The sequence below is a fragment of the Embiotoca jacksoni genome, unplaced genomic scaffold (assembly GCF_022577435.1).
Source record: "Embiotoca jacksoni isolate LCO1_2020_lvr unplaced genomic scaffold, fEmbJac1.0.p SCAF_11, whole genome shotgun sequence".
In the NCBI taxonomy this organism is placed as follows: Eukaryota; Metazoa; Chordata; class Actinopteri; family Embiotocidae; genus Embiotoca; species Embiotoca jacksoni.
Window position 1 is genome coordinate 9932272 of NW_027185241.1, and position 21891 is coordinate 9954162.

General features: G+C 38.2%; 2 protein-coding genes across 2 annotated transcripts; both read left to right on the plus strand.

Annotated features, from left to right (window-relative positions):
• The first annotated feature begins 311 nt into the window (after positions 1–311).
• Positions 312–4886, plus strand: LOC138194375 (myeloid cell surface antigen CD33). The gene is made up of 13 exons (XM_069143064.1): positions 312–536; positions 2136–2215; positions 2306–2701; positions 2811–3104; positions 3210–3309; positions 3464–3499; positions 3589–3621; positions 3733–3774; positions 4008–4034; positions 4181–4216; positions 4303–4371; positions 4496–4526; positions 4623–4886. The coding sequence occupies exons 2-13, from the start codon at positions 2170–2172 to the stop codon at positions 4656–4658; spliced, it is 1146 nt and encodes a 381-aa protein (XP_068999165.1). The 5' UTR covers positions 312–536; positions 2136–2169; the 3' UTR covers positions 4659–4886.
• A 2197-nt stretch (positions 4887–7083) lies between these two features.
• On the plus strand, positions 7084–21710 carry LOC138194359 (uncharacterized). The gene is made up of 24 exons (XM_069143035.1): positions 7084–7108; positions 8297–8360; positions 8456–8839; positions 8922–9206; positions 10284–10577; positions 11382–11762; positions 12195–12482; positions 13042–13335; positions 14140–14520; positions 14953–15240; positions 15332–15625; positions 16198–16242; positions 16344–16682; positions 16782–17078; positions 17179–17293; positions 17460–17507; positions 17894–17920; positions 18043–18093; positions 18176–18202; positions 18281–18328; positions 18429–18455; positions 18664–18732; positions 18828–18861; positions 21338–21710. Exons 2-24 carry the CDS (start codon positions 8318–8320, stop codon positions 21362–21364), a joined length of 4086 nt encoding a protein of 1361 aa, XP_068999136.1. The 5' UTR covers positions 7084–7108; positions 8297–8317; the 3' UTR covers positions 21365–21710.
• Positions 21711–21891: the final 181 nt, after the last annotated feature.

Below are 21891 nucleotides of genomic sequence, written 5' to 3' on the forward strand. Positions count from 1 at the left end.
ATGTACTTGATTGATGGGGAAAAGATGAAAACATAATTCTTTTAATTTAAATTCATGACTGAACAAAATGTGCAGGGGAAGGAGTCTGAATAGTTAAAGATGTTAGGTTTTGGGTTAGGCCTGTTGCAACCGCTCCGGTCAACATCTGCAATTTCACTTTGGGGTTAAATAAAGCAATCTATTTTTGGAAGTGACTGTAAGTGCATGCTCACTGTGGCCACCTAATATAATTTTGCTTGCAGTTTTTTCAGTTGCCTCCAGAGGTCATACATTTGAAAATATCACACAGTGGTAAACATTCCCTATGAAAATATTGAAGGTTTACATGTAGGACCACTTCCTGCTTTCTACATCATTTGCTCTCCTACTGCTGACTTGACACATGTGTTCACCTATTCTGCATAGAAACTAAAAATAATTTCTAATCTAATCAAATCAAATCTTTTTTTTTTTTCTTTTTTTTTTTTTGCTGGAGTTCATATCCTTGTCAACAGCTGTTTCATCAGTTCAGATCAGCAAGACAGCAGTTTCATCAGGTAAAATTCTGCAACTTCTAACATATACTTGACTATAGACTATAGTAACACCAGTTTGTGCAATACATGATGGTTCAGGAACTATTCTTTCAGTATTTTATTTTGCCAGTTAATTATATACACATTGGTTTAGCATTTCCTGATGTTTGGTTTTGATAAAGGCATGATCGGCATTGATTGTTTGATTGATTTGATTAATTCCTTCACAGTGGATGAGATTAAAAATAGTTGTAAGAATAAATTAGTGCAGACTATATAGTACACAAGAAATGTGAGTACACCACTATGCAACATGACTAAAATGTTCTTTGATTCCAAATTGTGTCATCTTATGTTAACCGTTTTGTTTTTTAGTTTAAATTTAATTTATCTTGTATATAACTTAAAAACAAACAGGTTATGTTGTGTATGAAAGAACCTTGCGCTGTTCTGCAAGACTTGTGGTTCAAATATTCAAAGAAGTACAGTAAAACTGTCAGGGTTCGATGAAATGTTCGATTTAGTCCAACAGTATATTAAAAGCCAATACACTGTCTCATAATGACATTTGTTTTATATTTGAGCCACCAATATTCCAGGAATCTTCGAGGTGAAAAAATACATTTGATTAAATGTAATTCATCATTATCTCTGGAACAACTTTGAGGCAAAAAGATCTTTGATTCATCATTATCTCTGAAATGTCCCAGAAGTAATACATAAATAAATATGGCTCATGGACTACATTGAACCAAATGACGTTTATTGATTTATCACCATGCTATTGTAATCATTACTGACATATTAAAAATATCGCACAATTGACTAACATTGAAAATACAGACTCCAAAGCAACCTGTGACCACTGTAACAAAACACCTGTGATAGCCAATCTAAGGTAATTACATGAAAAAGGTAATAAAGAACCTATGAACACCACAGTTTTCTCAGTTTTGACCTTGCTTGTGTCTAATTCAACATGGTTTGACATGGGGAGGCACTGCCTGAACAAGTCCAGACTGATTGATCAGTTGATGATATCAAGACAAAATCAAGTTGCAGCAGAAGGGGCGGTGGCCATCCTCACTAATATCACTCACAATTAGCTATCCAATCGTGCTTTTAAGTTGTCACAATTGTTTTCTGTGAAAAATGGTGTTTCAGTGACTTCGTGAACACATTTTGTTTATGAAAGGTACACCCACTTTCTTTGCATTTAAGGTTATATTTTAGAGATATTTTCAATGTAATCAGTCATACATGTTTGTATTTAATTATACATGCGAGCAACGACTCAACGCTTCAAATTCAAAATAATACAGTTAGTATTGGATGAGACCATTTTGAAGTATTTGAAACTTTAGTGATATTGCATAGGGGAGTCCTCAGTTTTGTTGTACACTATGAAAGCAGCTATTTTTCACTTTTTGTGAGAAAATTTATACAAAGCCTTATGTGTTGTTCCAGATGTGTATATCTTAAATTAAGACGTTAATGAACATTTACTGTATAAATAAATGAGAAAATTAGCTCTGTTAGAATAATACAACTGTGTTGTAATTTGTGTGTGGTAGTAGGTACTGTGTTGATTTAATTTTTTGTTTCATTGTAACATCCCAGAGGCTCTTGGTGCAAGACAAAACATCTGAGAAGAATGGACAAAGCGAGAAACACGATGACATTCTGTCTTCTTTTGGCAGGTAACGTTGGACATCTCTTCCTTTTCAGTCTCTCTTTACATACTGTACATAAATTATGTCTTTCTTTGTCACTCTGTAAATCCCTTTCAGCTACGTGCAGTCCTGTGTTTAGTGAAGATTGGAAAGCCACTGTTGTAAAACAAATTCCTGCCCTGGTTGGATCCTGTGTGGTGGTACCTTGTTCATACACACATCCTGGAAAAACCCTGCCAAATTCCAGACTCAGAGGGATCTGGCATCGTAAGGAACCTCAAGACCAACTCATCTATCACGAGGATAACACAAGGGTCTTGGACGACTTTAAGGACCGAACCAAGCTGTTGGGACATCTGAATCAGAACAACTGCACCTTAGAAATAAATGATGTCAAAGCTCATGACAATGGCCCTTTCTGTTTCCGGATTGAACTAGTGCATACAGAGAAAAACGAACCCACCAAGGATATGTTCTCCTTTGTTGAAGAGTGTGTCCATTTGAATATGATCAGTATGTCACCAACTTTACATAACTTCATAAATCTATATCTCTTTTCTGTTGCATCAGTTTGCCTTTTGGTTAATCTTTGCCTTTTTTTTTTTTATTTATTTATTTATAGTTGACACTCCAGTTCCGGAACTGTCTCACCCAAAGACAGCCATTCAAGGACAACCCTACACTGTCACCTGTTCAGTCTCCCATACCTGCCCCTCCTATCTACCTAAAGTCACATGGAATCGTGAGAGCTCAGGTGTCAGAATGCGTCATAAAGACAATCAATTTGGCAACTGGGAGACTGAGTCCATCCTGACGATCATCCCTGAGAAGGAGGATGACCACACTGAGGTCATCTGCACTGTCGAATTTAGTAATGGGAAGAAGTCCTCCAGCACTTTGACACTCTATGTAAAACGTGAGATCTTTTTACTTTGTTGATGAATGCATACTGAATGTGGTCCCCTTTCAATGTGTGCAATATGGAGGAAGTATGGCTCTGACATATTTTGTTTTTTTGAAGGTATCGAAAACTATAATCACATCATCATTCCCGCCGTAGTGACGATTGGTATCGCTGTGATCTTTGGACTCCTCTGCATTTTCATGGTAAAAAAATACAGGTAAGCAATATACACTGAGTTTAAGTGACAGAGTACATCAAATAAGTGACAGATGAATGACCTTTTAAGGGAGAAAAAAATTACCCTTTTTTGCACATGTTCCCGTTTCTAACACGTGTGTGCATTTTGTGAATTTTGTTTCTGTCTTCTAAAGGAAACGTATTGCAGAGCTTCAAAGTCAGGATGGCAGGTACAAAATGTTGTTCATAGTGCCACTTATATCACAAGATATCAAATCTTTTTTTTTACTGGCATAATGACATTTTCCGTAACCTTTAGCATGTGGAACCGGCTGTCCAGGCTGTCTCACAGGTAACAGAAATATCTGTGGTTTGTGATTCTTTCATGTCTTATCTCAAAAATAATGTTGTTTTAGTAACTTGCAACTCAAGTGATGTTTAATTTAACGTGTGAAATTTTCAGGATTCGTTCTGATGGCCCAGGACCATCTCGTTCTGACCAAAGGCAAGAGGCATTTTAACGGTCTTTGTATTTCTAGAGGCTATATGTATTTTTAGTGACAAGTTCTGTACTGTCCCTTCTGCAGCTTTGTCTAGATTAGCGAATGAGTGACTTTATATAATTTGCATTTCTATGCAGAAGTGGTTTCCTTCTTCTCATTTTGATAAAACATCTATGCTTTTATTTATATGTCCAACAAGATCTGCATAGTTTCTGTTCTTCTTTTTTTTTTGCAGAGGGGCTATTTGGAGCAGATTTTCAAGGTAAAATATTTAAAACATTTCTGGGTAGCATGACAGCCACCACTGACAAGTTTTTCCATTACTTGTCTTCACAGTTCAAACACATTTAGTTTTTTTTGCTGGAATGACTGTTAATACATTAAAATATATGCTTATTTTTGTAATAGAAGGCCTAGAGGGGACAGGTTGGATATTGGACATGTGTAAGTGTATTCCATTTAAAAACATCTAAATGAACACCTAATTGTTCTTTTCCTAACTGTGTAGTGACATGAATTTTAATACACAGCTCCAATAATGTGAATTCATCCTGTGCTGACCAGAAACTCTCCAAGCCTCGTTTCCCATCCCCCAAAAGGTATATCAATTACTCCTCCTTAACAGTTAATAAAGTATAGATATCATAATTTGTTGTACTGTCTTATGCCATTGTTTTTCTCTGTTTTCTTGTTATTGCTGATGTTGTTGTTAATGGACCTCAGCCAGGCAAAATCATCCTACAATTACAAAGAGGTATTAATTGATTAAAAAAAAGTTCTTCCTCAGAATTACATGCAATACACTGATGCTATCAACATCTTCACCAATAATTACCTTTATGTCTTACAGGACCTTGATGATGGAAACGTCTATGGAAACATTTGAAGAAAAAAAAAAAACTTGCCAGAGACAGAGCTGATGATTAAAGAACAAATGTTCTTAATGACCTTTTTTTTTTACATTTCTTATGCATGTCCACTGTGGTCTCTCCCTCTCATATCAATCAAGATATATTTTAACGCTTGTGTGGTGTGCTTATGTGTGAATCTTTAATTCTGTAAACAATTATTTGTATAAATGTAACTGGATTGAATAAATAAACATTTAACTGAGTGTGACCAGTGCAAGATACTTAATAGTGCAAGACTACAAGAACCTACAACGCCACCATGGGAATTTCCCCCAGAGAATACTCAAATAGAGGAGCTCTTTAAGAAAGAGGGAGCAGAGATGTGCGTTTCTAGTTTCAAATGAAATATTTATTGAAAATTATTCCAATGATTCAAAAAAAAAAAAAAAAAAAAAAAAAAGGCATAATAAAGCCAAGTTAGAAGTGAACGTCTTTATTACAAAAGGCTGTTATAAAAACCTTAAAAATGTTCTGACCACATTACCAGCACAGCAGAGGGTGGCCAAACATGCTCACAGGAAGGTGGAGTGAAAGGGGTACACCACACACCCACGCACACAGTTGATCACATTCGCACTGCAAGATAAGAACAATGGTTTAGGAGCCCGCAAACCAATTTGCATGCAAGAGATAACCCAGGGCAAGAAAAGGCCACCGGCCCAACCACCTGTGAAGACGAAGCAACCCAACCTTCCTGTTACTTGGCAAATGGACTAAGCAACCTGCAACAGTTGGTGTACAAATAACAATCGGAAAAATCCAAATAACTGTAACCAGAATAATTTAATCCGGGATCTTAATTATTGTGTTTTGGAACTATGTTACTGTCCCCTTAAGTAAGGTCGACAGGTTGCCACATAGCCGTTTTCCTCAGTACACAGAAAAGTGCTAGGAGAGGCAATCTTTTCCTTTATATACGATCTTTGTTATGCAGCGATCGAGAGAAGTGATCATCCATTTCTTAATAGAGGATCTTTGTTTTTCCGTCGTCTGTTCTTCGGTATTGTAGTTGTGAGCAGGATCAAATTAATCAGATTCCGCTGAAGAAAAGTTAACAACTTTAAATTGAATGTTGAACGACGAGCCATCGAAGAGCTTCAGTTTCGCCAATAGAGCCTTAGAACTTTGAACATTTGATATGCCGGGGGCCGGTAGGACATTTGAGAACTCAACTCTTTCTTTTAAACTTTTTTTCAATTTCATTTATTCCTGAGATCTCAGAGGTTTTTGATCTTCACATTACCTGCCTGGACACTTTTTGATGTGTGGAATTGTCAATTTGTTGTAGTTTTGGTTATTATGTTGTGTTCTAATTAAACTTGTTGTTGTAAGCGTAATTCGGGGTGGATATTTCTTGTCTGTGCAGCAGTCAGATGAGTCACCTATGAACCAGTCTCCTCATTGAACCTGGATTAGATCTGATAATTCCCCTCTTTTCTGTCTGTTCTGCACTGTCTCTAAAGCAACAGCTGCACATGGGGTTACGTAACCAAAAAGGGCATCTAGTTAAATGGGCCATAAATACAAAATCAAATTAAATCAAGTATGTAACATGAGATAACAAAACAAAGAAACCAAAGTAAAAGAACTAACTAAGGGAGAAAAACAGCAGTGGCAACAGGGCTCCTCCTTCACCAACAGCAGAGCTACTTCACATGGGAAGTTAACACCATGTTCCCTGCTCCTTGAGCCCCAGGTCTCAGTGATCAAACAATTCGAATCACTCAGCACTCACACACGCCGTGCTCCTTTACTTTATAGGGCTGTTAGGGTAAAAGCTAACACTACCTCCAGTTTGACTTGCTCCAGCGCACCAATGAGCTCAGCAACAAGGCAGGGCAACCTGCCCCAAGCTGCACATGACTCCTTTTGAAGCTGAACCAGGGAAGCCTGGGATCACCTGTTTTCAATCAGTGATTACAAGGTGTGGCAGGAATCGCAGGAGGGAGCCTCACTCTGGTCACAAGTTTATTTGTCTTGGGTAGAATTGTTTTGTTGAAGGTCGAGATGACGGAATTTGAGGCTCATTAAATCAGCCCTGTGTGTAACTTCCGATGACAAGATATGTACGTAGAACATGATCTGAAAACAACATAAATAACATTTTTATATTACAATGCATTCCAATTCAAAACTATATATATACAACTTGGTTCAACTGGGATTTAAGGGCATCTCATTCCACTTCTATGGAGATGACACTCAAATTTACCTGCTGTAGAAACAGAAAGATGATTTGAATTATGATGATCAATTTGTTTGCTCTGGCAATTAGTATCCTTTGCAGTCAGCAAGATCTTTGCCCGCCCTGTGGGTGGCAAACCATAACCTCCACCCACATTTTAGGGGGAGGTTTGTTAAAATTCTGCTTTTAGAGACTTATGTTAAAGGTGGTGAAACTCTTCAGGAACATTCCACTCTGAAGGTAAGTGATCTTTAAGAAAAGTATGTCAAAGACCTTTTCCATTTTCTTGTATTTCAAAACTTAAGATAGTAAATATGAAATTAATTTATCAAAAAGATTTATGTCAATATTCATTGTTTTATCTGAGCTGCTTCAAACTGAAGTTGTGAACAAATTGAAGTTGTTTTGTATTAGAAATGTGAGGAAGTGCAATCATAATTGTACAAAAAATACAAGGAAATGTTGCATCTCTTTAATTTTCAAATGTTACTGCTGATTGCTGTCCAAAATATGTGAATAAGCCACAAAATAATATTTAATTCAGCTGAAGTTACAGTACACTACTAGCCTGCCTCAGAAGTTTTCTCATTTAAAAAATGCCTTTCTTGAAGGCAGAGTCTACCTTTCTGCCTTTTCATAATACCATAAATTACTTTAATTAATTTAAAACACCCAAAAATAAACAGTTTCACTGCTTTAGAAAGAAGTTGAGTTGTCTCAGTTCATTACAGTGAGTAACATTTAAAATACCTATTGGTCTCTCATTGTCATTTCTTTTTCTTTTCTGTTTTTTCCTTCCTGCAAAATTGTTACGGTTCAAGACCCATCCCTCATTTTCTGCCAACTTAAGTAATACTTTTAAAATGTGTTCACGTTTGAAACACCCAAGACAGGAAATCCTGCCTGCAACTGCTTTGAGTCAGACAGTTTGTTTGTGATTTATGAAAGTTCATTCTAAATTGCCAATGTGTTTTTTGTCTCACGACATCAAATACTGCTGTTTTGGCAAAGCCCAGTAGCATCTCCTAGATAGGCAGAAAGTGCTTTGTGGTGTGTTGGAGGTTTGGTTAAATGTAGGCAACAAAACTGCTTAGTTAGGTTGAGATTAGGAAAAGATCATGGTTTGGGTTAAAATAAGTAACTTGAGTAAATATCATTATGTATGTCACAATAGTCAAATATCTGCATTTGAGGAAACAACACCACATCACTCTTGTGATTATTTCTCCCCGTTTTCAGGGGCATTACACTAGCATGTATCTCTGAGACATCTGCAGCTTTGAAAAGCAGAAGTAGGCCTTTTTAATGCTCTCTTACTGAGACTGGGCTGAAATGGTTGTACATATTAAACTATGTAGATGTATATTTTTTTTTCTAGTTGTATAATTTTGATTAATAACACAAAGATGCTGAATTCTTATATTTTAGGTTTGTGATACCCTTCATAAGATGTCTGGATTCAGCCATATTCTCCTGCGCTTCTGTGTTCTAGGTAATGCAATTTTTAACTGTTCAATTTATGTTAAAAGCACTGATCTAGATGTATATGATTTTATGATGTTTTTAATTTTCTCTTTGCTCATGCAGGATGTATTTTCTGCAGCTCCAGAGCTTGGCAGGTAAAGATGCCAAGCCATATCAAAGGATTGTTGGGTTCCTGCCTTGTCATCCCCTGCACTTTCAACTACAATCAGTATCCACCTGAAAACCCAAACCGTGTGGTTTGGTACCAGCATGTGAGCAAAGGATATCCTTTAGTTTGTGACAGTTGGTACCCAGACTATGTCATCAAGACATTCAGGGGAAGAACACAAACACTTACTTCTTATTATGAAAAGACATGCAGTCTAAAGATTGAACCAGTGATCTGGTCTGACCACGGTCAGAAGATTTATCCCTGGGTAGATCCAGAGAACGTCGGGAGAGGCACCTACCGATTCTTTGATACAACTGTAACAGTTGAAGTAGTCGGTACGTAACCAGTTTGTTTACCAGTTCATTATTAAGCTGTTGTATATTTATTTATTTATTTATTAACATTTCCTTTGTAAAGACAGGGCAGATCCACCTCATATTACGATCTTTGGAAACATGAAGGTTGGACAGTCTGTAACAGTGCATTGCACAGTTTATCACAGCTGTCCCACTAAACCTCCAAATCTGAGTCTCAACGTTCTGCAAAACCAACATGTAACTCAGATTGCCCAGACTGATGGCAGGGTTAAAATGACTCTGGCAGCCATTTTGCTGATAGAGAGAGACCATCAAATCGTGGAGTGCTTGGTCCGACACACTGGTGGTCTCACTGCAAGAGCCTATAAAACCTTAAGTGCAGAATGTAAGTAAAGGATTTGCAACAATTTTTCTTTTACGCTGACCTGAAATTTCTAACATTTGTCCATAACATCCTCTGCACTAATATTTTTTGATAATATTTTTGTTGTTGGAAACAGCTCTGAGCCCGTAGTTCTTCTCACCACCAACTATGTCAATGTAGACATCAAATGACGGATCTGGTCCTGGAAGAACAACAGACTTTGAAACTCCTTCTGGGAAACAGAGGAATTAACTTTTGCATTAACACTGATTGGACATCCACATAAAAAAAATGGCAAATATAAAATTTTAAGTTTCTCAAATAACCATTAGGACCAACACATCCAAACAATGATTCAATCACAGATTTTTTTTTTTTTAATATCTCACCTTTCTGTTAAAATGAATTTAGATTTCATGAAAAAGCATTTTAATGTTGCAGGTGCGGTTTGTTTTATTTCTCTCCTTGTTCGTCTGTGAAGACTCTGTCAGTCAGATCATTGTATATAGAAGTGAAAAAAACTATATTAACTTTAGACCAGGTTAAAATTATGTAAGCAACCAAATATGTGCAACTGATTAATACGTACCTTTCTTTTGTACTAAAATCCACACGCAATGACTTCTCCTATTTCTACTTTCAGGTTTAGTAAATATCGTTGTGGGTGCTAGATTGTTCTATTTTCACATTCGAGAAGAAACGCCCAATATTACATATATGCATGCAGGCAAACACGCAAAATGGACAACGTGTGTTAAATTGCACATTTGAAAGATGCAATCCTCACTGCACGTCATTAGTAAATCAGCTTGGACATTTTTTGGGGGGTGATGTGAAGTTTGCACGTGATTTTACACACACAAACCTATAGCAAATCAGGGCCTATGTATTTTATGTGACTGGAGTCATCACTGTGAGTCTGAATCAGACCTGGACCTCCATGACCTTCTATCACAGTGTCTGACATACAACTCAAAACATGAAATGTCCAATTTTTCTGCTGTTCTTCATCCTGGTTCATGAGATATGAACTAATTTGCAACATTTTTTTCTTTTACGCTGACCTAAAATTTCTAACATTTGCCGTTTGTATTTCAGGCTCCATTTCACAGTTGACTATCAGCCCGACATCAGATGAATTTCTCGAGGGATATCCAAGCAAAGTAACCTGCACCACCTCATACACATGCGCTAAAGATAAACCAACTCTCACCTGGAACTATGGCAGCATGCCGGCCACCACTGATGACACCAAGTTGCAAATAGAGTGGAGGACAGTCTCCACGCTGACGTTCACATCATCAGCTAATGACCACGGACGATCTCTGACATGCTATGCACGATTTGCTGAGAGACAGACACAGCAAGCCAGCATAACCATCCGGGTAAAGAGTAAGTGCAAATCATGACTATCTTCATTTAACCAAACCTTACTAATCAATAGCCATTACAGCAGCAGTTATATACCAGGAACGATTTCTTCATCTGCTTCACCAACAGTTTCTGCAATAAAAAAAAACCATTTGATTGTTTAGTTGCCCACTCTCTCTTGATACTGGAGAGTCTAATTTTGTCTCTGTCTCTTAAGTGATGAAAAGTCACAACCGTAAATCCATTTTATGGGGCTGACTTGTTTAAATATATTGGGTTTTTTTAATTGCTTTTCTGTCGCTCTTGTGAATTACTGGTTTATGTAACTGTCTGAGCATAAAAACTACTCTTTTGATGACACCAACTGCTTTTGACTCATGTCACCATTAACACATCCATTACTGATATTTTCCACAACTTGTTTGGTTCACTCTTACTGCTCTCATCATAGGTTCGTTTTTGGCAGGCGTAAACGGCTGCTTTCAGCAAAAGCCCAATGTGCACTAGCTGTTGAACACATTCCACCATTCAACAGATGATAAGCCAGATAATTCCTTCAGGAGTCGGTGGGGACCAAAACAGAGCTCCAAATAGAGTGGCTGTAGCAGTAACATTTGTCCAGTGGACACAAACGCCGCAAATAAATACGACTTAAGATGTATGAGAATAAAATGATTAGCAAGGTGTTCATTTCTTTGTGATGTGCTGGAAAACAACCTTTACAAAAATACTGTAATGGGGGGTCGCAATTTAAAAATGAGTTTCATTTGAAAGCGTCACCAGCCAAATCAGCAACTTTGCTTCAAATGTTTCTTGTTTTTACAGGAAATATGCACACTCGAGGATGGTCCTTCACCACTCCTGCCAGCATAACAGGACTGAAAGGGTCGTGTATCATAATTCCTTGCCAATTCACCTACAGTATTTCCCAGCCTGCTGACCTCCGAGTTATATGGTACTTGTACCAGAGCAAGGAATACCCAGCTGTGTTTGACCAGGGAGCAAACAATGTTATTAGTAAGTTTAAAAGGAGAACCAACTTGATTGGCTCTGTGAGAGAGAGGAATTGTAGTCTTAAAATCGAGAGGCTGGAGATGTCGCACAACCAGGACCGACTCTACCCATGGATAGATACGAACCCCATCACCTCCTACCACAGCATGGGTCACACATTTGATGATAAAACCACTCAACTTATCGTTTTAGGTAAGTGTTCATCCATTTCTCATTTTTCAACCAATTCAACCTAAAGTGTAAGAATACAATTATCCAAATAACAGCCTTAGTCAGGATGGATCACTCATCAGTGTAAACATTTACAACATATTTAGAATTTCTTTTATTGGTCTGTAGAAAATATTATGTTCTTGATGATGTCTTTCCATAACCTAAAGGCAGATCAGCATCTACTACATTTGTAATGAGAAATTGAAGATAAGAACACCAAGGCAGCATGTTCACTTAAAACTTCATAAGTTAGTTTTGTACATGTCTCATCAACACGTCCTTCTAAAGTAATTTATTCAACTTTCTAAATGTAATCTCTTAAACTTTCCAACTTCTGCAGGAGTTCTGCTCTTCCCGGCTGTTTCAAGGCTGTATTTTCACCTCAGCTGTCTGTTTTTGCTGTGATTTTAGACCATGCACAGGAACCGCAGCTCAGCATCATTGGCATCCCCAGGGTGGGAAAGCAGAGCAGAGTGTCTTGCACTGTGCGGCATACATGTCTCTCTGCTCCCCCCGTCCTAACCCTGAATGGCATACCTGGAACAGACCAAATCACTGACACTCTGGTGTCTGATGGGATTTGGGAACGGACAGTAGAGAGAACTTGGACAGCAGAAGAAGAGAACCAGAGTGTGAAGTGTACTGTTAGCTACCGTAGTGGTCAAAAATCCACAAGTGAGCTCCGACTGAATGTTGAATGTGAGTACAATGTCAGGTGTGTTATATTATTGAATTTAGGTTTAAAGTGCTTCTTTAAGTCTTTAAGTCTCACTAACACGTTTCTGCTCAGGTCCATACCAAAATATCATAATGGTTCAACCACCAGGCGAGGCAACAGAGGGTGTGGCAAAGAGTGTAATTTGCTCTGTTGTCTATATGCATGCAGGCAAACACGCAAAATGGACAACGTGTGTTAAATTGCACATTTGAAAGACGCAATCCTCACTGCACGTCATTAGTAAATCAGCTTGGACATTTTTTTTGGGGGTGATGTGAAGTTTGCACGTGATTTTACACACACAAACCTATAGCAAATCAGGGCCTATGTATTTTATGTGACTGGAGTCATCACTGTGAGTCTGAATCAGACCTGGACCTCCATGACCTTCTATCACAGTGTCTGACATACAACTCAAAACATGAAATGTCCAATTTTTCTGCTGTTCTTCATCCTGGTTCATGAGATATGAACTAATTTGCAACATTTTTTTCTTTTACGCTGACCTAAAATTTCTAACATTTGCCGTTTGTATTTCAGGCTCCATTTCACAGTTGACTATCAGCCCGACATCAGATGAATTTCTCGAGGGATATCCAAACAAAGTAACCTGCACCGCCGCATACACGTGCGCTAGAGATAAACCAACTCTCACCTGGAACTATGGCAGCATGCCGGCCACCACTGATGACACCAAGTTGCAAATAGAGTGGAGGACAGTCTCCACGCTGACGTTCACATCATCAGCTAATGACCACGGACGATCTCTGACATGCTATGCACGATTTGCTGAGAGACAGACACAGCAAGCCAGCATAACCATCCGGGTAAAGAGTAAGTGCAAATCATGACTATCTTCATTTAACCAAACCTTACTAATCAATAGCCATTACAGCAGCAGTTATATACCAGGAACGATTTCTTCATCTGCTTCACCAACAGTTTCTGCAATAAAAAAAAAACATTTGATTGTTTAGTTGCCCACTCTCTCTTGATACTGGAGAGTCTAATTTTGTCTCTGTCTCTTAAGTGATGAAAAGTCACAACCGTAAATCCATTTTATGGGGCTGACTTGTTTAAATATATTGGTTTTTTTTAATTGCTTTTCTGTCGCTCTTGTGAATTACTGGTTTATGTAACTGTCTGAGCATAAAAACTACTCTTTTGATGACACCAACTGCTTTTGACTCATGTCACCATTAACACATCCATTACTGATATTTTCCACAACTTGTTTGGTTCACTCTTACTGCTCTCATCATAGGTTCGTTTTTGGCAGGCGTAAACGGCTGCTTTCAGCAAAAGCCCAATGTGCACTAGCTGTTGAACACATTCCACCATTCAACAGATGATAAGCCAGATAATTCCTTCAGGAGTCGGTGGGGACCAAAACAGAGCTCCAAATAGAGTGGCTGTAGCAGTAACATTTGTCCAGTGGACACAAACGCAGCAAATAAATACGACTTAAGATGTATGAGAATAAAATGATTAGCAAGGTGTTCATTTCTTTGTGATGTGCTGGAAAACAACCTTTACAAAAATACTGTTATGGGGGGTCGCAATTTAAAAATGAGTTTCATTTGAAAGCGTCACCAGCCAAATCAGCAACTTTGCTTCAAATGTTTCTTGTTTTTACAGGAAATATGCACACTCGAGGATGGTCCTTCACCACTCCTACCAGCATAACAGGACTGAAAGGGTCGTGTATCATAATTCCTTGCCAATTCACCTACAGTATTTCCCAGCCTGCTGACCTCCGAGTTATATGGTACTTGTACCAGAGCAAGGAATACCCAGCTGTGTTTGACCAGGGAGCAAACAATGTTATTAGTAAGTTTAAAGGGAGAACCAACTTGATTGGCTCTGTGAGAGAGAGGAATTGTAGTCTTAAAATCGAGAGGCTGGAGATGTCGCACAACCAGGACCGACTCTACCCATGGATAGATACGAACCCCATCACCTCCTACCACAGCATGGGTCACACATTTGATGATAAAACCACTCAACTTATCGTTTTAGGTAAGTGTTCATCCATTTCTCATTTTTCAACCAATTCAACCTAAAGTGTAAGAATACAATTATCCAAATGACAGCCTTAGTCAGGATGGATCACTCATCAGTGTAAACATTTACAACATATTTAGAATTTCTTTTATTGGTCTGTAGAAAATATTATGTTCTTGATAATGTCTTTCCATAACCTAAAGGCAGATCAGCATCTACTACATTTGTAATGAGAAATTGAAGATAAGAACACCAAGGCAGCATGTTCACTTAAAACTTCATAAGTTAGTTTTGTACATGTCTCATCAACACGTCCTTCTAAAGTAATTTATTCAACTTTCTAAATGTAATCTCTTAAACTTTCCAACTTCTGCAGGAGTTCTGCTCTTCCCGGCTGTTTCAAGGCTGTATTTTCACCTCAGCTGTCTGTTTTTGCTGTGATTTTAGACCATGCACAGGAACCGCAGCTCAGCATCATTGGCATCCCCAGGGTGGGAGAGCAGAGCAGAGTGTCTTGCACTGTACGGCATACATGTCTCTCTGCTCCCCCCGTCCTAACCCTGAATGGCATACATGGAACAGACCAAATCACTGACACTCTGGTGTCTGATGGGATTTGGGAACGGACAGTAGAGAGAACTTGGACAGCAGAAGAAGAGAACCAGAGTGTGAAGTGTACTGTTAGCTACCCTAGTGGTCAAAAATCCACAAGTGAGCTCCTACTGAATGTTGAATGTGAGTACAATGTCAGGTGTGTTATATTATTGAATTTAGGTTTAAAGTGCTTCTTTAAGTCTTTAAGTCTCAATAACACGTTTCTGCTCAGGTCCATTCCAAAATATCATAATGGTTCAACCACCAGGCGAGGCAACAGAGGGTGTGGCAAAGAGTGTAATTTGCTCTGTTGTCTACAAGTGCAAGAAAAATACACCAACCATTGTGTGGAACTACAAAGACATGCAGAGCTCTTTAAAGAACAAAATGACCGATGGCAATACCTACAACGCAGTGTCAAATCTAACATTCATTGGCTCTCTGGGCGATGATGGTAAATCTTTGACTTGCACTGCACAGTTTACTACAGGGGAGACCTCAGACTCTGCAACTCTTCATATAAAAAGTGAGTTTCTACACTGGTGGAGAGTTAGAGTAATCAGATTGACATTACTCTCATACAAGTTGGTTTTATATGAAACCAGTAGCCGGTTTACTTAGCGTTACACAAAGATTGGGAACAAGGAGAAAACAACTAAATCCACTTTTCTAGTCCGCTAAAAGATGAGTTAAGGTCTCAGAAGTAGTTTTTACGATGTGCCATCCAATCACATTGGAAATCAAATCTGTTTATAGTTGACCTTAATAGATATACTAAGGTGGAGTGAAAAGCTGGTTGTCATAGAGAGAAGAATAGTGAAGGGCGGTGTGATACTGTTTTAAAAGGCAAATATTGGACCCATTTTCAGACGATGTTTCCAGGGAAACATTTAGTCCACATTAAAAGTGACACAAATTAATTTTAAAAAGAGAGCGAGATTAAGAAATGTAAGGCCTGGTTCTTCTCTGAGAGTGGTGTCAATCTTCTCATCTAACTCTGGTAACCAGATTAAGAGTATTTCCTTAACTCTCCAACTGTTATCTAATAGTTAAAGAAGATTTATTTGTTAATCACTTGCTGCTATTTTTCTTTTCCAGAATATGTGAAACCAGTTGTGGAAATAGATCCACATGAAAATGACAGTCAGTGCCCCTCTCAGTTGTCTCAAAACTTACCTTTCCATCATGTTACATCACCAGAGGACCACTGGCATCCTGTGATGGCTTTGTTTTTCTCTTTACAGCGTTCCACGTTCTGGCTGCAGACGTCCCTTTCAGATTCAGCGCCCTGACCCGCTCCTGTGTGGTGATTCCTTGCAGCTTCCAGGAGAAAGAGGATGTTCCCATGACCCGAGGCATCTGGTCCAAAAAAACTGGGGGCATTGTATACCATAATGGCCAGAGCAATGTAATAGACCATTTTAAGGGCCGAACCAAGATATTAGGAGATCTGGTTGAGGGAAACTGCTCACTGGAGATTGATGACATCAAGCCCTTTGACAATGGGCCCTTCTGTTTCCATGCAGAAAAAGGACATGACAAATACCAATTCAACAACAGCTGTGTATTTATTGTCATGAAAGGTCTGGAGTTACTGCTAACTGTGTAGATTATTGAAATGTCCCAAGCAATTTGCCTGTTTGCTTCCTAACGATACTCGACTTTGTCTTTTACGTGATCAGCTTCCCCAGAGAAACCAGCGATGACCACAGTTCCAGCAGAAGTGGATGCAGGTTCAACTATCACCGTGTCGTGCTCTGTCACACACACATGTCAATCACACCATCCAGAGTTCTCATGGAGTGTCCCTCACCTCACCAGTGAGGTCTCCCACACCAGTACCTCACGAGGCATCTGGGAGACGACTTCCAAGATTACTTTCATGGTTGCTGAAGGAGACGGAGTGAGAAGCCTGACCTGTACTGCCATCTTTTGGCGGGGCAAGGAACAAGCCAGCACAGTCAATCTGAATGTTAAGGGTTAGAGCAAAACATCTATCTGTCCAGTATCTGTCAGCTATTGAGTTGTGTGTTTTCTTTGATATGTTTGCATGAACCTTAAATGTTCCTACATCAACAGGATCCATGATGTTCCAGTTGAGAAGCTCTCTTCCTGTGGCCATTCCTGTCTCACTTGTAGTCTTGATCGTAATCATCTTAGCTGCAGTGTTTGGAGTATTCATCTACAGGAAAAGGTAGTGAAATGTATTTCAATTCAAAATGTGCCAGTACATTGCTTATATGACATCTATTGACGCTGGTTGATGTGGTTGGAAAATGATAAATTAGGGATTCATTAGTCTAACTTTTGTTGATTCTACAGTTGAAAACCTGATTTTACTGCATTTGTTTTTCCAACAGGAAACAAACAGATGACTCACTGAGACCACCTCCTCGACCAGAGAAAAGGTATGTAGTTAAACCTAAATCTTAAGTCTGGGAAATGACCAACCATAACAAATGAATACTACTACTTGGCAGAAAAGGCTCTGTTCTTTGGTGGTGTTTATGATATGTTGCATTAATGATTGTGGTTAGAGAACTCATCCCCAAATAGGTCTCGATAAACATTACGTTAGTTTAATCATCAATGCCAAATATGACATACAAAAGAAGGTTGGAAATATGACGAGACATTTTACTCCGCTGAAATAGCCACACATCTGGTGTATGAGTTAATATTTGTGAAGCATGGATGAAACAGCTGATAATAATCTGCCCATGCAAGCATGACTGCTGAGCTATCTATAAGTCTTATTTGTCACTCTGTCAATCTGTCTCTGCATTTTAAACAGGAGATCACTGCTGGACAGATTATCCAGGTAAGCTTCATCAAAACTCAAGACTGTTTATTTTTCACAATTTAATGAAGTCACTGTTGAGCTAGATATATTCTGAATACAGAATTATAATTATTTTGCTTAAAAAATATTCTAATGAACAGGTCAAGGAGATACCAGGAAGACAAGGAGAGACCTCCAAGGGCGGAAAAACGGTATGTCAGCAACTGCTTGTTTTACAAACTGGACAAATACAATAGATCCACACTGACAAACGATGTTGTGTTTTCCATACAGGAAGTCAATTTGGAGCCCATTTTCTCGGTAAGAACACCCAAAAGCAAATAGTTGCTGTACATCCTCTATTGAAACACCTCATGTTTACAACCCTGCCCTCTCCAGTACAACAGAGGAAGATCGTATCGGGTGGCAAAATGAGAGGACTCCCAGGTAGATGTTCTTCAATGCTGTACGATTTAGATTTTTCCAATCTCACTGTGAAGGTCTCTGTCTAACAGTGTGATAATATATAATTTGCATACTTTTATAGAAAGTCATTCTGGAGCAGATATTCAAGGTAAAATTTTCAACTGTCAGTTACAGCTTGGAAATACACACCAGACTTCTGTTGAAAATATGAAATGACATTATTCCCCACACACCAAGACAACACTGCCAACCTCAGTCTTGGCTATTTGTAAATGTTCCTCCATTATATCAAATGACACGACTGCAACAGTAAGCCAAGGCAACAACTGATATTTGATTCCCTTGTGATCCTGTAGAAACAACTCCACCACCGCCACACGTTGTGACGTTTCTAATTCCAAACAACGTTTTCCATCCCCAAAGGAGTGAGTTTTGTTTAGACAGCTACTCCTGTGCTACCTTAAATGGGACACCATTGTGTATTAATTATCTGTTTCTTTTCTTATTCTGTTTGATCCAGTAACCGGAGACGACCTCGCCCTGCCAGCCCTGAGGTCAGTAGTGCTGTGGTAAATGGTAAAAACCAAATCATGTGAATTAAAATGTTTTCTCATTGGGTTTTTTTCTGTCTTTAAAAGAAAAAAATACCGCTATTTATATGGATGTCCACTCAGTTTTGATGGTAAATGTGGTCACCTAAAGCAATAAAATCCTCTGTGCTGCTATACTGATCAATAAAGCAGAGTTTTCTGGATTTTTCTGCTCGAAGAGTAATGCCTGGCAGTGCCCAATAAGGATGTCGGCACCAGGCAATCCTGTTTGCAAAGAGTAAAAGATAGGAAAGGAGATGGTTATTCATCAGGAAGCTACTTGTACCGATCATGTACTGTAAGTTTAGCCACATTGTATAACTATAATTATTATTCTGTTGGTCAAAACATGACAAAAAAAACCCACTTGATTTTCATCTGGTATCTCAGCCCTGCTGATTTTAATTGTCTTTTCCAGTTCATCATCTGAACAAAGTCACCAGCACATCTCTGTTCAAGTGAGGAGTATAACTCTCATGCATAGCAGCGCACGCATGGCCCACAGAATTTCTGGATAACCTCTTGCACGGTTAATGTAACCGCTGTGTCAGCCTCTGCTGCATAAATTCAGCTGTATTCTCTGGCTCAGTTACACGCGTGGAAAAAATTGTTGGTACCCTTCCGTTAAAGAAATAAAACCCCACAATGGTCACCGAATGGTAACCAAAGAGCCCAGAACAACTTCCAAAGAGATTAGAGGTGAACTCCAAGGTCAAGGTACATCAGTGTCAGATCGCACCATCTGTCGCTGTTTGAGCCAAAGTGGAATTCATGGAAGACGACCGAGGAGGACACTACTGTTGAAAGCAAATCATAAAAAAGCGAGGCTGGAATTTGCCAAAATGCATATTGACAAGCCACAAAGCTTCTGGGAGAATGTCTTTTGGACAGATGAGACAAAACTGGAGCTTTTTGGCAAGTCACATCAGCTCTATGTTCACAGACCCAAAAACGAAGCATACAAAGAAAAGAACACTGTACCTGCTGTGAAACATGGAGGAGGCTCAGCTATGTTCTGGGGCTGCTTTGCTGCATCTGGCACAGGGTGTCTTGAATCTGTGCAGGGTACAATGAAATCTCAAGACTATCAAGGCATTCTGGAGCGAAATGTGCTGCCCAGTGTCAGAAAGCTTGGTCTCAGTCGCAGGTAATGGGTCCTCCAACAGGATAATGACCCAAAACACAGCTAAAAACACCCAAAAATGGCTAAGAGCAAAACATTGGACTATTCTGAAGTGGCCTTCTATGAGCCCTGATCTAAATCCTATTGAACATCTGTGGAAGGAGCTGAAACATGCAGTCTGGAGAAGGCACAATTCAAACCTGAGACAGCTGGAGCAGTTTGCTCACGAGGAGTGGGCTAAAATACCTGTTGACAGGTGCAGAAGTCTCACTGAGAGTTACAGAAATCACTTGATTGCAGTGATCGCCTCAAAAGGTTGTGCAACAAAATATTAAGTTAAGGGTACCATCATTTTTCTCCAGGCCATTTTCATTAGTTTTTTTTTTTTTTTTTTTTTTTATGATTCTGTTGAACCACAATTCAAAAGCAATGCCTGATTTTCATTAGTTATTTTTCAGTAAATTTTTATTTATTATTGCTTTTGTCAGTTTCAAGTTATTTCAGTAACCATTGTAGGTTTTTCTTTCTTTAACGGAAGGGTACCAACAATTTTGTCCACGTGTGTACATCCAGCTGAGTATCCGAGTCAGCCAAAACACTGTAAAATGTATTCTTGTCCATAACATCCTCTGGACTAATATTTTTTGATAACATTTTTGTTGTTGGAAACAGCTCAGTGAGCCCGTAGTTCTTCTCACCACCAACTATGTCAATGTAGACATGAAATGACGGATCTGGTCCTGGAAGAACAACAGACTTTGAAACTCCTTCTGGGAAACGGAGGAATTAACTTTTGCATTAACACTGATTGGACATCCACATAAAAAATGGCAAATATACAATTTTAAGTTTCTCAAATGACCATTAGGACCAACACATCCAAACAATGATTCAATCACAGATTATTTTTTTTTTAAATATCTCACCTTTCTGTTAAAATGAATTTAGATTTCATGAAAAAGCATTTTAATGTTGCAGCTGCGGTTTGTTTTATTTCTCTCCTTGTACGTCTGTGAAGACTCTGTCAGTCAGATCATTGTATATAGAAGTGAAAAAAACTATATTAACTTTAGACCAGGTTAAAATTATGCAAGCAACCATGTCAGAAGTTAAAAGAACTTCATATATAGAGTTTGACTAATGTGACAAGGCTGCTGTCGGAAACTCATTCTGCCTGGCCTTCATCACAACCAAATGTCTGCTGAATACACTGAGGTGTTTTTGTTGTTGTTGTTTTGTGAAGTGAAACAAAATAGAAAGTTTCTGAGAACAATCTGAGATTGTTACTGATGACAATTTTCCTCAAATTTGTTGCAGGATTGCCAGATTTACAACAACCTTTAAGTTCTTCAAAGACATTTTAAAGACATCTTCATAACATCACATGCTTCCAGGACCATGTGGCTGTTCTTATTTTACATTTGTACTGTAAATGCATGTTTTTCTTTTCTTTCTTTTTTCCTTTTTTGGGGATACATTTAAACTTTATTATCTTCATTTAAAATGTATTATCTTCATTTCAACTTTATTATCATCGTTTAAAATGTATTATCTTCATTTCAACTTTATTATCTTCATTTAAAATGTATTATCTTCATTTAAACTTTATTATCTTCATTTAAAATGTATTATCTTCATTTAAACTTTATTATCTTCATTTAAAATGTATTATCTTCATTTCAACTTTATTATCTTCATTTAAAAAGTATTATCTTCATTTAAAATGTATTATCTTCATTTCAACTTTATTATCATCATTTAAAATGTATTATCTTCATTTCAACTTTATTATCTTCATTTAAAATGTATTATCTTCATTTAAAATGTATTATCTTCATTTCAACTTTATTATCTTCATTTAAAAAGTATTA

Excerpts from the sequence above, each read along its gene's own strand:
- LOC138194375 (XM_069143064.1), top strand. The coding sequence starts at position 2,170 with ATGGACAAAGCGAGAAACACGATGACATTCTGTCTTCTTTTGGCAG. Across the intron at positions 4,372-4,495 it reads CGTTTCCCATCCCCCAAAAG|CCAGGCAAAATCATCCTACA; the intron begins GTATATCAATTA and ends AATGGACCTCAG. Across the intron at positions 4,527-4,622 it reads CATCCTACAATTACAAAGAG|GACCTTGATGATGGAAACGT; the intron begins GTATTAATTGAT and ends TATGTCTTACAG.
- LOC138194359 (XM_069143035.1), top strand. The coding sequence starts at position 8,318 with ATGTCTGGATTCAGCCATATTCTCCTGCGCTTCTGTGTTCTAG. Across the intron at positions 16,683-16,781 it reads TGTATTTATTGTCATGAAAG|CTTCCCCAGAGAAACCAGCG; the intron begins GTCTGGAGTTAC and ends TTACGTGATCAG. Across the intron at positions 17,921-18,042 it reads CTGCTGGACAGATTATCCAG|GTCAAGGAGATACCAGGAAG; the intron begins GTAAGCTTCATC and ends TCTAATGAACAG.